General features: G+C 49.4%; 1 protein-coding gene across 1 annotated transcript; it reads right to left on the reverse strand.

Annotated features, from left to right (window-relative positions):
* Positions 1 to 1570: 1570 nt before the first annotated feature.
* On the reverse strand, positions 1571 to 10096 carry LOC101920615 (argininosuccinate lyase). The gene is made up of 17 exons (XM_055797815.1): positions 10059 to 10096; positions 9896 to 9958; positions 8378 to 8572; positions 7323 to 7406; positions 6940 to 6996; positions 6585 to 6682; positions 5891 to 5968; positions 5405 to 5482; positions 5208 to 5260; positions 4777 to 4839; positions 4444 to 4558; positions 3679 to 3763; positions 3445 to 3504; positions 3083 to 3166; positions 2800 to 2880; positions 2319 to 2425; positions 1571 to 1811 (listed from the first exon to the last, which is right to left on the reverse strand). The coding sequence occupies exons 2-17, from the start codon at positions 9905 to 9907 to the stop codon at positions 1661 to 1663; spliced, it is 1401 nt and encodes a 466-aa protein (XP_055653790.1). The 5' UTR covers positions 9908 to 9958; positions 10059 to 10096; the 3' UTR covers positions 1571 to 1660.
* Between the last annotated feature and the right edge of the window lie 3459 nt (positions 10097 to 13555).

The raw sequence follows: 13555 nt of genomic DNA on the forward strand, positions 1-13555 counted from the left end.
GGGCAGGGTGCTGAGCAAAACACCAGCTTTAACATGCTGTGACAGAAAATAAATTGTCCATGACAAAACTAGTGCTACTGTGCTGTGGGTGTCAGGTTCAAACTGGCTTAGTGTTTAATGAAAATCGCCCCACTTTCCCAGTAGACAACTGTTCTTTCTCTACCTTTTGAATCAAGTAGCAGGCATATTCCTTCCAGAAATCACTCCAGAACAATAGTGTGGAATAATGTTCCAAGTGTTTGTTTAGTGAAATGTTTTCCCCCTGTGAAAGACACAAGATTGCTGCATTCTCATTTCCCAAGTAAGGCTTTTCCTGGTCTTCATTCTGCTTATATTTTTGTAAGGACAGAAGGAAGACAGTAGATTTATAAGAGGCAGCCAGCCATGCCAGTCGCTTTCCAAGCATTCTGCCCCAGCTAGCTTGGCCTGGGTCACAGAAAGGAAAACCCTTGGGCATGCAACCCCTGTGATTTGGAGGAGGCCAAAGCCAAAGGGGGTTTTATGATGGGCTGGAATGACCTGTGGGCTGACCTGCTGACCACGTCCTGCCTAAGACTATGCAAGTTTCAGTGCCAGGTGGTGAGGAGACTTCTTTTGGCCACTTAATCCCCCCTGCCAGAAGGCAAGCAGGCAAGCATACTCCTGTGAGGAGGGCAGCAATAGCTGGAGATGTGGCATGTGTTGCAAATGTACCAGGAGCACTTTGTGCACACCCACAAGCCTCCCTCAGCACATTGTGTAGCTTGCTCTGGCACTGCTGGATCCAGCCTTGTGCTGCATAGACTCATAGAAGGCTTCATGTTGGAAAAGACCCTTAAGATCATCAAGTACAACCATAAGGCTAACACTGCCAAGCCGAACACTAAAACATGTCCCTAAGCACCACATCTACACATCTTTTAAATAGCTCCTGGGAGGGCAATTCAACCACTTCCCTGGGCAACCTGTTCCAATGCTTGACAACCCTTTTGGTGAAGACATTTTTCCTAATATCCAACTTGCAACTTGGTGCAACTTGAGGCCATTTCCTCGTCCTATCACTTGTTATCTGGGAGAAGAGACTGACACCCACCTTGGTACAACCTTCTTTCAGGTAGCTGTAAAGAGTGAGAAGGTCTTCTCTGAGACTCCTTTTCTCCAGGCTAAAAATCCCCCAGTTCCCTCAGATGCTCTTGTAAAGACCTGTGCTCCAGACCCTTCCCCAGTTTGGTTGCACTTCTTTGAATGCACTCCAGCACCTCAATGTCTTTCTTGGAGTGGGGGGCCCAAAACCAAACACAGTATTCAAGGTGCGGCCTCACCAATGTCACGTACCAAGAGGTGATCAATTCCCCAGTCCACCAGCTTCCCCTCTAAAAGACAAATTTTCTGGTCTCCTGTTGTAGACAGACACTCCTTCTGCTCTCTACCTCCCAGCTCCCAAGAGCTTGGACACCCCATAACGCAGCTCCACTGCCAGGGGGGGCGGAGCCCCCATCCTTTCACACCAGTGAACATTTTCCCAAGCCTCATCAGGGCTGAGGAAGCCCAGCACAATGTTGTCCCTAAGAAGAAAGACGCAAGACAGGAGTTTCAGTGAACTACATACACCCCAGTGTTTATTAACTCCAGATTAGTGTGATAGGCACAATGCTGCATCCATGGGATCTCTCCCCACACTCTAAGCTTGTTCCTTCAGCCTCTTCAGCAGCTCCCTCAGCTGCTCGATCTGGGCAGTCACGCTGCTCTTGGCGGTACCACCCATGGCCGTGTACTGCTCCACACTGTTGACTACGTTGAAGACCTGGGCAACGTCGCTGCCAAACAGGGGGCTGGGGAGGCAAAGAGAAGAGGTGTCAGTGGGGAGCTTCGGGTGCTGCTGCCTAGCTTTACATGCTCGCTGCCTGCAGAGAGGGTGCATGAGTGGGGATGGAGCCTTTTTCCAAGGGGAAAGGCATCCTGCAACCCTACCTCTGCACTTCTAGTGCCTGCCAGGAGCTGTCTGCAACAGAGCACAGAGTCATCTCCAAGGGGAGCCTGAGGAAGTTTGGAGCCAAACTTCTGGAGGGCTGGTGCCTCCAGGTCAGGGCATGAGCTCCTTCCAGTCGCTCCCAATAGCTGCTGCCCATGCCCCGCTGGGGCTGAGTGGTAGTGATGTTCAATCCCCCTTCAGTGCTTGCAGGCCCAGCAGTAGCAGCACTGTCATTCAGGCCAGGAGGATTCTGGGGTGCTGTCTGGCCCGGGCATTTTGGGGAAGGGCACCACAAGGAGGCCTGTGCAAAGGGAGGCTGATACCTGCCTGTTGAGGGAAGTCATGGCAAAATAACAGTGATACGAACCTGATGCTCTTCAGGTCATCCAGGCTGAGATTGTTGATGGTCATGCCTTTAGACTCGGCGAGGTGGACGGCCTTCCCAGAGGCAACGTGGGCTTGTCTGAATGGCATCTGCAGTGAGAAGCAGAGGCCGCAGTCAGTGACCAGGCAACTGGGGTGTTTTTCAAAGGAAAAAATGGATGTGCTCTCTTTTTTGGTTGGCTTGTTTTCACTTAGGACAATACAGTCTGAATCCGGGTTTTCTGGGATGTGAAGAGGGGAGACTTTAGGAGGTAAAACTCCACCTGTAAATTACTATCAAGTCCACCCGGCAGCAGTTCCACTACTTGGGATACATGTAAAGAATGGGTTTCCAGCTTTCGGGTTTGTTGACCCGGACTGATCATCACCTGGGGACAGAACAGAAGGCCTCATCTCAGGCCCTCGCTGAGCAGTATTCTGTATCCAAGGAAATACACAGCTCCCAGTCTCCCACTGATACTTACTCCTTTATGTACCAAGTAGAGTGCCAGATCTGATGACAGGATCTCAGGGCTCAGTGCCTTCTCCATGTTCTCCTTGTTGATCTGCAGAAAGGAGGATCAAAGGGGGACATTATCATCAGTTCCACCTTGGGGACACATTAGCTGACATTGGGAACCATAATAAGCAGTGTGGGTGAGGCAGTGAGGAGCCCCCACCTTAGGACCAGTCCAGAGCTCTTTTACCCGTGCCACTCACAGAATGTGTGCCCCAACCCTATTCAATAGTGGGAGGCTGGAGCTTTACCTGCAGGGTAGAAATCACTCCCGTGGCAACCTGGAGCACAGCATTCAGGGTGTCCACAACATCAAAGACAGCCTCCTTGTCCTCCTACATTAGCACAGGGATGGAAACTGCTGTGAGTCAACCTGATGCAGCCCAAAAGCCCAACAGCCCAAGCAGCCCAGCCAGCAGAGCAGGCTGGTCATCCCAGGGGGCTCCTGCTGTGCCTGGGGTGTCAACTGCAGCGTGCTGCCCCTCAGCCCCTTTCTCAGCATCCTGCACACAAGCAGGGTCTGTGCAGGGAAACGTAGTGGCAAGACTGCTCAAGAGCAGAACAGAGCTGTGTCTGCTGCGAGACATGATGTGAAAACTGACATCTGTTTTACCTGCAGATCCTTGTTGTAGGTGCTTGGAAGTCCTTTGAGGACCATGAGAATGGCAGCCAACTGCAGAGAGAAACGGGAGAGGCACTTCGTTACAGGAGAAGAAGAACATTGCCCCCGTGGAGGTGAAGAGCCGAGACTGGGCACGTTTCTTTACACAGAGGCATGAAGAAGGAACAGTCTTCAGCCATGGTATGAGCAGTTTCCCCATCCCGCTTCTTTCTTTAGCGGGCTCACCCGTCCAAACACTCGTCCAGCTTTGCTGCGGATCAGTTCCAGGCTATCAGGATTCTTCTTCTGAGGCATCAGGCTGCTGCCAGTGCTGAAAGAAAGGTGTGTGGAGTGTAACGGTGAGCAGGACCCCAGTCCCTACAGACACAGGTCATGCAACATGCTGGCCCAGCCCTCCAAAAGCCAAGCGCAGGTCCCCCTTTCCTGGACACGGCTGCAGAGCGTAGGAAAGCAGTGAACTGGGTGTGCTGAGTTTCTCAGGTCTCCCTTAGCAAAGCCTTTGGCTTTGCAGTCTTGTCTGGAGGTACCACGCAGTCCCAGCTCTCAAAGAGGAAGCAAAAATGCAGCTTCCCCCCAGGCAGCTCCATAGACGGTCTCAGCAGGCCAGCTTAAGTGTTGCTGTGACCTCAGAGAGGGAGGGCTGTGGCTGTGCCACCCTGAGAGATGAGGAGTCTGTTGGCATTGCAAGCCTGGCTAGTCAAGGAAGGGCTTTGGCAGGCATTCCCAGCCGAGGAGGAAGTTCCCTCTGCCAGCAGCTGCTGGGGAGGAGCGTCTGCTGAATGCAGACTTGACTGAGTTACCAGAATCAGAAATAAGTGATCATTACTGAGGGAGTGTTCACCCTACAGCTGCCTTTCTGCCAACCTTTTAATGCTGTGTCAGCCTTCTGCAGCTGGGAGACCCCAGCCACAGTCTCATTCTCCTAGGACTGGGATAGCTGAGGAGGAGAGGCTGAGGGAAGGGCTGTCTGCCCAGAGAGAAGAGATTTACCTATAAGCATCAGAGAGGGTCAGAAAGCCAAACTCGCTGGTACTGTAGATGATGAGATCTTCAGCCATCTTGCTAAGGTGGATCATCAGCAGGGTGGCAACAGAGAGGAATTCCACTGCAGAGAAGGCAGGAAACGAGAAGGTGAAAAATTTTCTTGTTTGCTTGACAACACAGAGATCTCTGACTGAAGTTTAAACACGAGCAGATTTTCTGTATAATTACTTCCTAGTGAGGGATTTCAGTCCCCTTGTTAATGGAGGTTAACTGGGAAGGTCTCAGACTCAAGCCTGCTTCTGAAATACCAGTGGGACAAAATGACTGAGTTGTGCTTACCCACAAAGTCTCTCTCGCTAACAGCGTCCATGCTGTTCAGGCTGATGGAAGCAAAGTCCAGCTCTGTAAGGAAGGTGATGGACACAGGAGGTCAGGCTTGGAGTGTCTGGAGCTTGAATGCATCAGGCTGCCCCAGAATGCAGGTGACTGCAAGCCCTTGAGTAGTCCAAGGAATACAGATGTACTTAAGGGCTACACTGCCTGGGGTCTTTGTTATTAGCCCAGGCAGCCAGTGAGCAGCTGACGTGGCTTTTCCTGCTCAGACATCATAGGCATTGCCCTGTCTCATTGCAGCAAAAAGCCTGATGAAAGAAAGGCTTTTGCTCCAGACAGTGTGTTCCGGTGCCATTGGGAGCCATGTATCAATGCTTCCCTCCCTCCCAGATATTAGAAGTAGCCCTATGCCACTCAGTACATAGGGAGACATTTACCACTACGCAGAAGTTCTCTATCAATTTCCAGTGGGTTGCCAGCCAGTGCACCGCTGCCAGGGAAAAAAGAAACTGAAGTCAATCAATATAATCTGCATATCCCAACCAAAACTGAGTTCTACGAAGCCAGGAGGGCTACTCTGAAGATTTTGCAGAGCAAAGAAAGGCCCAGTAATTACAAAACCAGTGGACTTTACCTTCCCAAAGGCAAGACATTGATCCTCTTCTTCATCTCTCCCAGGCGCTCAGAATCACGGGTCAGAGCAACAGCATGGCTAGGAAAGGACATGACAGATGAAGCACACGAAGTCAGAAAATGTCACTTTCCTTCCCCAGAAGTGTGCTGCCATGCCTAGAGCCTGGGATCGCCTCTTGAACAGAAGAGGCTCGAAATGGAGCCTAGGCACTAAGGCCCTTTGAAGTGGAACAGCTGGTATCCATACAAGATTCTCCACCCATTAGCTAAGGTATAACTGTGGCCAAAGGTTGGAACATACAGGGCGTCAGCCTCCGCTGCCCACCCAGTGCTTGGGAGTGCCTGTTCCAGTTGGCAGGGTCACCTCTGGTTTGCCACCACCCCCGGCTGCCCCTCAGAAGATGATGCTCCCTCTTGTAGGCTCCAGCTGAGCAGGGCCCTGAGGGTGGAGAAGGCTTCCTCCAGCCAAGAGTGAAAGGTTGGTTACCTGAGCAAGAACTGGCTCCATCTGATGGGCTGAGCTTTCTGCAGGTGGGTGTAGCCAGGCAAGATAACATCAATTTCTCTGCATGTGAAAGGAGAGAAGGAGGTGAGCAGCAGCTGCCAAGACAGAGGGCAATGGCAGGAACACTCCCGGGTTTCCTGGCAAGGTCGCAAGGAGAATATCTTTGGCCTGTGGTGTTTGGAAGTTGCTCTTGCTCTTCCTCTCCCTTTCACCTTTCCACCTAAGCACACTGGGTTTAGGCCTCGCGATCTTCCAGTGTGGGTGTCTGCCCTAGGCCTCCCTGGAAAATTGCCTGGTACAGTAATCCCTCTGTGGCAGGCAAGGATTCCCCGCTCCACCACCATTGGGGAGCGTGGTTTGGGAGGAGGAGAGCTACAGGGAGTTAGCAGAGCTTTCCTCAGACAGAGCAACTTGAAACACGCTCAAGTTCCCCACTCCTTCAGATGGATTTGGTGTTGGGCAGACCTCCAACCTCAGCTCCTTTGCCAGAATGGACTGGGGGAAGAGGCAGGTCTCTGATGTGGACTGTGGAGGAGCCCCGTGCTACCACACACCGCCTGCCTGTACCTTCCTCCACAGGAGACTGCTGCTGCCCTGATTGCTGCTAGTGAAAGAGCAAGGCCAGAAGTCTCCTGCCCCAGCAAGGCCAAGGCCGTGGATTTGCAAAAGGACTTACATGGCAGCGCGTTCCACCAGGGTCTTAATGAGTTGCAGGAGGTGAGTGGAGATGACAGAGAGGGAATTCTTCATGAAGAGCTTCAAGTCAGTCACAACCTGTATGTGGTTGGCCACAGTTAGACAAAGCAGAGTGTGACATGCATAGCGACTGGCCACTTTTACTGCAAGGTAAACCCCTTCCTGTGCTGTGTGATGGGAAGGTGCATCTTCCTCTCCTCATTTGGTCGCTGTGATGTGGTACTGTCACTAAACCTTGCTCTCCAGGAAGAGAGCCAAAGCCCATTCTGATCTGAGGTCTCCTGAAGTGAGAGGGGAGGAGTACAAAGGAGACAAAAGAACGATTGTGTACCCACCTGATCATTCCTGCTTCTTCCAGTGTGCAGCTTTCCAGCTATGTCTCCGATCAGCTCCTGAGGACAAGAGGAGGATTTCTATCGGTGTCTATATTCTAAGCAGGAGACTCCACACAAGCAGACCTGCTCCCTGCCTGGAAGGGACTCAGCTGCAGGATGCTGTGAGTAGCCATGGGATCTCTTCTGGGGAAGGGCAAGTTTGGGTTCTGTGCTTGTACAGTGCCTCTTCCACTCAAGGGGTCTTGGAGACACTTGATTGTGCACCTGGGGTTTTGGTGCCACAAGGTCCAGAGGCATTTCACAGTGGGGCAGAGGCACATGCACTTAATGTCAGGCAAATCTAGCTGCAGAGGAACGGGAAGAAGAGGTTAGAGGGCCCAAACCTTTAGTCTGCGTTCGTTGGCAGTGTGGATATCCTCATCGGTTTGGGTCACCACAAAGACTCCTTTCGACCATTCCTCAGAGATCTACAAAGATCAGCAGAAACACCGGTCAGCCACTACAGTTACCCTGCTGGGGGCGGGGGTGGAGCTGTAAATGTCCCCAGCAAATACAACTTCTGCCATCCCAATGGAAGTTAAAATGTTAAGTCTCACACAAGCTCTGGCATTCCTGTTCTTTCAGGCCAAGGCTGGCTGCTTGGCTCTGTCCTGATAATCTATACTGCACTTGATGGGATTCATCTCTCTGCCCATGGTGATCCTGCAATGTTATGGCTATAGGAGGATTTAAGCATTGCAACCAAAAAGTGAGCTGACATGTCAGTGATTGCTTTAGCATTGTCCATCAAGGTTTTCCTATACAAGCATTGTATGGAGTCACCATTGTCCATGGTGGGTGAGCAAGAACAACGGATATTTTTAAAAAGTGCTTAGCTGCTGACTTCTCTTCACCCCTATACAATGCTGTGCATTGCTTCCTACTAACTCGGGCAGCCAGACTCTAAAGGACCCCAAGTGCCAGCAGAAAAAGAATATTTCTAATTCATGCTGAAACGATTCCTGGTGCATGTTCAGTCTGAAGAGGATGGATGGGCAGGTCACCCTGAGCACGCTGACCGAGGCACCAGCACTGCCATAACAAGCATTGACAATGTGCTCATCAGGGCTCCAGGCTCTCACTGGGGCTTGTCAGCTGGTTCACAATCTGCTCTTGGGCTTTGGTACCTTTAGCCGGATGCGATTTGCGTATCAATCCCCTGCCCAGAATGTTTCCAACAGTACCAAGTGCAATACACGTGGGCCTGTCATGCCTATGATCTAGGACAGCATTCCCTTCCAGGAAAGCACCTGGGCACATGCCTAGCTCTAAGGAGTGGGATGTGGGGACATTGAAAGCTGGTTTTTAGCACAGCCGCTGAGGGAGGCTACTACAGATGCTGTCAGATAAGGAGCCATTCATTCCAGCACACGTGACAGTTTGTGAAGGAAATAAATACCTTTTCCAGGCCACTCAGGATCTTCTCCAGCTCAGTTTTAGATAGGATCCCAGCCTTCTCCAAGGCTTTGGCATAAGCCATGCTCCCCTGGATATCAACTTCAGACAGTCTCTGATCATAGCTAATGGAAGCGCTGAGCATCTCCATGACTGGATCTGTGCTTCCGACAAACCTTCCTCCCAGCATTTTATCCCCCTATAAGTAATGAAGAGTCACGTTTGAAAGGCTTACCGATATATCCCCTAAAAACCAGATAATGTCCTTCCCACTCCTTGTCCATGTAAAACTGCAGACGTACTCAGGAATGTTTTTTTCAGTGTGTACCGTTGACCGGAAAAGCCCTAGACTTCAGAACCTTTGGCAGGTAGTTTTAGGGGTGGATATCACATCACTGTCACTAGCATTTAGCCCTTGAGCGGTGAGGTCTGTCTCAGGAATCCTCCAAGATATTTTACCTTTGAGGGCTCTGCAGGGATTGTGTCCTGTCTGTGGAAATGATTATCAGGGCAAGAAAGACCAGCATGGATCTCTCTTTTGAGGCAGCTGCTGATCACTGGCTCTTTGATAAGTCTCCTGATAGGGGAGAAAAGTAAGGGAATCAGGGTTGTAGTGAAAGCTAGTATCTACTTTTACTTGAAATGATAATTTTTAAAACCCTCATCTTTTAGGGAGACTATAAGAACATATTCAGCTGACAAAGAGCTGTGGGCCAGCGCTAGCCACATCCTCTACAATGCTCCTGTAAGTACGAAGTGTTAGAAGTTACAGTTTGAAGCATCTCTGGAGTCGATGACGTGCTTGCAAGCTTTGGCATAAAATTAGCATAAAACTGGTTAAGGTACAACTGCAGGAAGGGAGGTCTGGGTACCTTTCCGTATTACAAATGTTCGTGTAAAATGGAAGGGAAGAAAAAAACCCCACGGCCCCAAAGACACCCCAGAAGGGCTGGGAGGCAGCGCCGCCGGGCCACCCGCTTGGCTACCATGGACAGCGGCCGGCCCGGCCGGGCGCGCCCGGGAACCCCAGCACCCCCCGGCCCCGGCCATGGGAACCGGCGTGCTGGGGAGAGCCTGCCCGGCTCGGGGTGCAGGCATGGGGTGCTGGGCGTCGAGCTTGGAAGGAGGTTGGTCAGTAGGAGCTTCGTGGAGAGAAATCGTGGTGAAAAAGCCAAGCTTTGCAGCTCCTCGCTGGGAAACTGGTCCCCTGGGGTGGATGGCAGAGGTGCTGGGGTGTGAGCGGCCGGTGCGGGGGGGCGGGGCTTGGATGGGGAGCGGGATCTAAGTGTATCTTCACTGCTGTGGCTTTTCGGCAGAATCAGACAGAGGTGGGTCGTCGGAACTATTGCAGCAAATACCTTTGCTGTCCCCTTCTCCATTTACAACCCAGGAAAACAAATCAAGTAGAGAAGCACCCGAATGAGTGTGGCAGGTTGCAGCGCTGGGGTTATCACGCTGTTGAGCTCGCGTTTACCAGAACACCCCGAGACCACCCCACCGGAGAAGCAAAGTTCACCCTCACCTCGGCTGCCATTTCGGACGACGTTTTGCTTGTTTGGGCAGCGATCCCGGCAACTGGTGCAACCTGCGGAACAGCGAGGTGAGGTGAGGTGAGGCTCTGCCCCGTGCCGGAGGGGGTCCCCGGTGCCGGAGGGGGTCCCCGCCGCCCGGCCGGCCCCGCTCACCTGCTCCGCAGCGCAGCCCCGGCTGGTCGCTCGCTGCTCCCCGGCCCCGCCGCCCCGCTTTTACACGCCCCGGCGCGGGGCTGGCGGCTCGTCCCGCCCCGGCGGGGCGGGGTGTCCCCGGGGCCGGCCCCGATCCGGTCCCCCCCTTCAGCCCCCTTCGCCCTTCCCACCCCTCTCCGGCCCCTGCTCGCCCAGCGCACGATTAGCGAGTCAGGGAGAGAAGTGTCTTTGGCGGCAGGGTCGCTGCAAGGAGGAGGGTCGGGAGAGATGCTCTAATCTTGCTTGTAAGTGAAGTTACTGGTGTAGCTGCAGGCAGTGTTCCTGCAGTGCCGGAGGGTCTTGTGTGTGGACAGGTCAGCTCCGTTTCTGGGAATATCCGTGTACTGAAGGAGCCGCATCACTCTGTCATACCCCTCTAATGAGCAGTTGTTGATACGAAGGTAATTGATATGATGGCTGGATCATTATTGCCCCATCACCATTGCCACCCCAACAAACACAAGAACAGAAAGAGATGAGAATTAGTTTCTCTTTCCCGTTTCTGTGTGGATGAGACTTTTCATCCCACTTGTAAGGACACTGTGGCTCCAGCTTCGGGACTTCCCGGCTGTCACCCATTGCATGGAGTTACTCTTGCCAAGAGGCTCCTGTGAGCCTCAGACTGTGGCTGTGGGGTGTGAGGTTGTGCACTGCAGCCTTGGCAAATAGCCGATATCTTAGACTCATCAAACCCTAAATATCATGGAAGTAAAGAACCTATTTAAATTACAAGAGAGCTTTGGGAGCAGCAACCTGGAAAACCAAGGCTCAGCACCAATTTCTCATTAACTCCTCAGACACAGCACTTTTCTGCAGCCACTCCACGGAAAGCTGAATGCGAGAACACTTGCCTTACCGAGTGTACTAATACAGTATAATATTTTTCCATCTGCATGGTCCAAACCTTTCACAGAGCTCAGGAAACATTACAACCTTCTTGTCCACATTTTAGTGGGTTATTTTCTTCCCTTTAACTGACCCTCTTGTTCTTTTCTACTGTTCTTTCAGTTCTGCAACTTATATATTTTTCCTTTCTTGCACCAGGACATTCACACTAGAAATCAGTGCTTGATCATTTTGTGATTATGATCCTTCCTACTGTGAAATCCCTGATTTTTACTGCTTTTCTTGTCTTGTTCACCCTTTAGGAGTGTCTTTATCCTTACTTTGGGCTTTGAGAGGAGATTGCTGATGTGTTAGGAAAATAGTAAGCACTGAATTTATGACTGGAGTGAATCTATATCTATAAGATCTTATTAATTTATGTCTGATATTACATGTGGCAAGGACATGTGCTTTCATGTGGGATCTGTCAGCAGTAACACTGTGTGTTTAGCAAACTTCATAAGGATTAGTTTTCTTTTAGTGCACAAACCCTGTCCCAGTTTATATCTAGGAGACAATTAATTCTCCCTTTTCCCATTTTCATATGAAACAGGCAACAACTATCCTTTCTATATAATAAGCTAGTGTAGAATATAGAGTGATATTTTTATAATAAACATGGAAGTGAAACTGTAAATCCAAGCAGAAGTCATTAATGTGAAAATGAACATTGAAGAAATAGGATCTCTTGAAGATGCTTGGATGTGGAAAGCTGAACTTTTTTGAGGGGAAAACAGTGAAACAGCATTGCAAAACAGGTTTTCTAATGCACACAAATATATTCTTATTACTATCTTCTCTACTTGTTCTGTTTTACATGGCTCTCCTTCTCCTATCATCTTCTTTCAGTATTTTATTTGTTTAGTGAAATACAAAGATTAACCCCCAAAATCCCCATCCCACAGTTAAATACCAAGGAATGTCTGAGAGAGAGGTCTTCCATTTATTTTCCCTTCTGGCGCGGGGAATGGCACATCGTTCATACATTAATATTCCCGGTCACACCCTTTTCTAAGCTGACATGCAATGAAATAGTACTAGAAAGTAAATTGCCCATTTTGAAGGATGGAGAAGGTTAATTAAATATATTTTGATGTCCTCAGAGATTTGAACTTTATTTTTTGCTTGCTCTTGTCATCAGTCACATCCTTACTATTTATTTTAGAGTGTATTTTTTTTTGAAAGAGTGCAACACTTGGGCAGTGCAGCTCTGAGGGAGTGCTTTAGTGTTTTCTAGAAATACACTTTTCATAATAGGGCTTATTTTCATAACTGAGTCCGGTGAAGAAAAATGGTAGCATAAACTGCTACAGTGCACCTTTTTTGAAAACACTGCTTTTTAACTGTGATTTTGGTTTAGAAAAAGAAAAAAGTTCTGTGGGCTGAAAGTGCTAGTCAAATGCACTGTCAGCTAGACTGATGTGAAGCAGTGCTGACATTTTTTGTTAAAAAAACTCCCAACTTTGTTTAATGAATTTTGAATGTAAAAGAAAAAAAGACACCATACGGTGATCAGCGAAATGCTGAATACAGTAAACATCTTTCATGACAAAGAATACAAATACCCTGCAGATCTGCTTTCAATAGCAATTATTAGGCCCCCTGCTTTCAATAGTTAATACCGAGGCCCCTCTCTCACCAAGCCTTAGTGGTAACAATCACAAGCCAATGCTTAAAATGTTGACATGCTAAGCACATTTAGAAAAACCTATGTCTGCATTCCCTATGGATGGTGTAGCATAACTGTCTAACACCTAAAGTGCAGCAATTAAAAACTGTTAGTGAAGGGAGCCAATCACCTCATCTCCTGAAAAGTTGTATGTAAGGGTAATGAGTTCTCTCTTAGATATTCTTCTCTCTTGCGTGATGTCAGTGGACCTGTAGCTGGTCCATATATGTATTTACACCCTCACAGGCTATATGTCTCCATTGGAAAATACTTAGGAAGAACATTAGAAGAAAAATTGCAAGCTGTTGAGAGAGGCATTATACTTGTTCATCCCAGCTGCTGGTATCAGGCATCATCATCATGGGTTGTAAAAGATGTATCAGCAAAGGTCTGGAATGAAATTTTTGAGAAATAGTGAAAATAAAGATCATAAAGTGCTGTTGGGGGGAGATATAAAGAGGAGATGCGAAGGAGTAATAAAATTAATATGCTGAAGCTTCTGAACCCATATCTAAAGAGAGTGATGAGAGGCAGGCAAGGATTAGTAGATTTCTGGAACAAAACTCTGAAATGTGACAGTGTGGAAATACCGTATTTTCAAATGGGAGCTGACATCCTTTCCCTTCTTTTTTTCCCTTTAACCTTGCTGGGAGCTGGTGTACAGGCAGTTTCATGTGCAGGGTTTGAAACATGGCAGAGAAGTTACAGAGCATTTACTGTGCCGGTTTTGGCCAACTTACAAGGTCAGTTAATCCTGGCATGAAAAAGGAGAGCATCCATTGCATCCTATCCACTGAGTCAGACCAAAGGCTTTCAGTCTGCAGTTTGAAGACCTTTCTCCTGGCTCTTTTTCTGTAGGACTCATGACAAATGATTCTGGAGTATAAATGAATTTGTATCTGTC

Source organism: Falco peregrinus, chromosome 2 (assembly GCF_023634155.1).
Source record: "Falco peregrinus isolate bFalPer1 chromosome 2, bFalPer1.pri, whole genome shotgun sequence".
NCBI classification, from domain to species: Eukaryota; Metazoa; Chordata; class Aves; order Falconiformes; family Falconidae; genus Falco; species Falco peregrinus.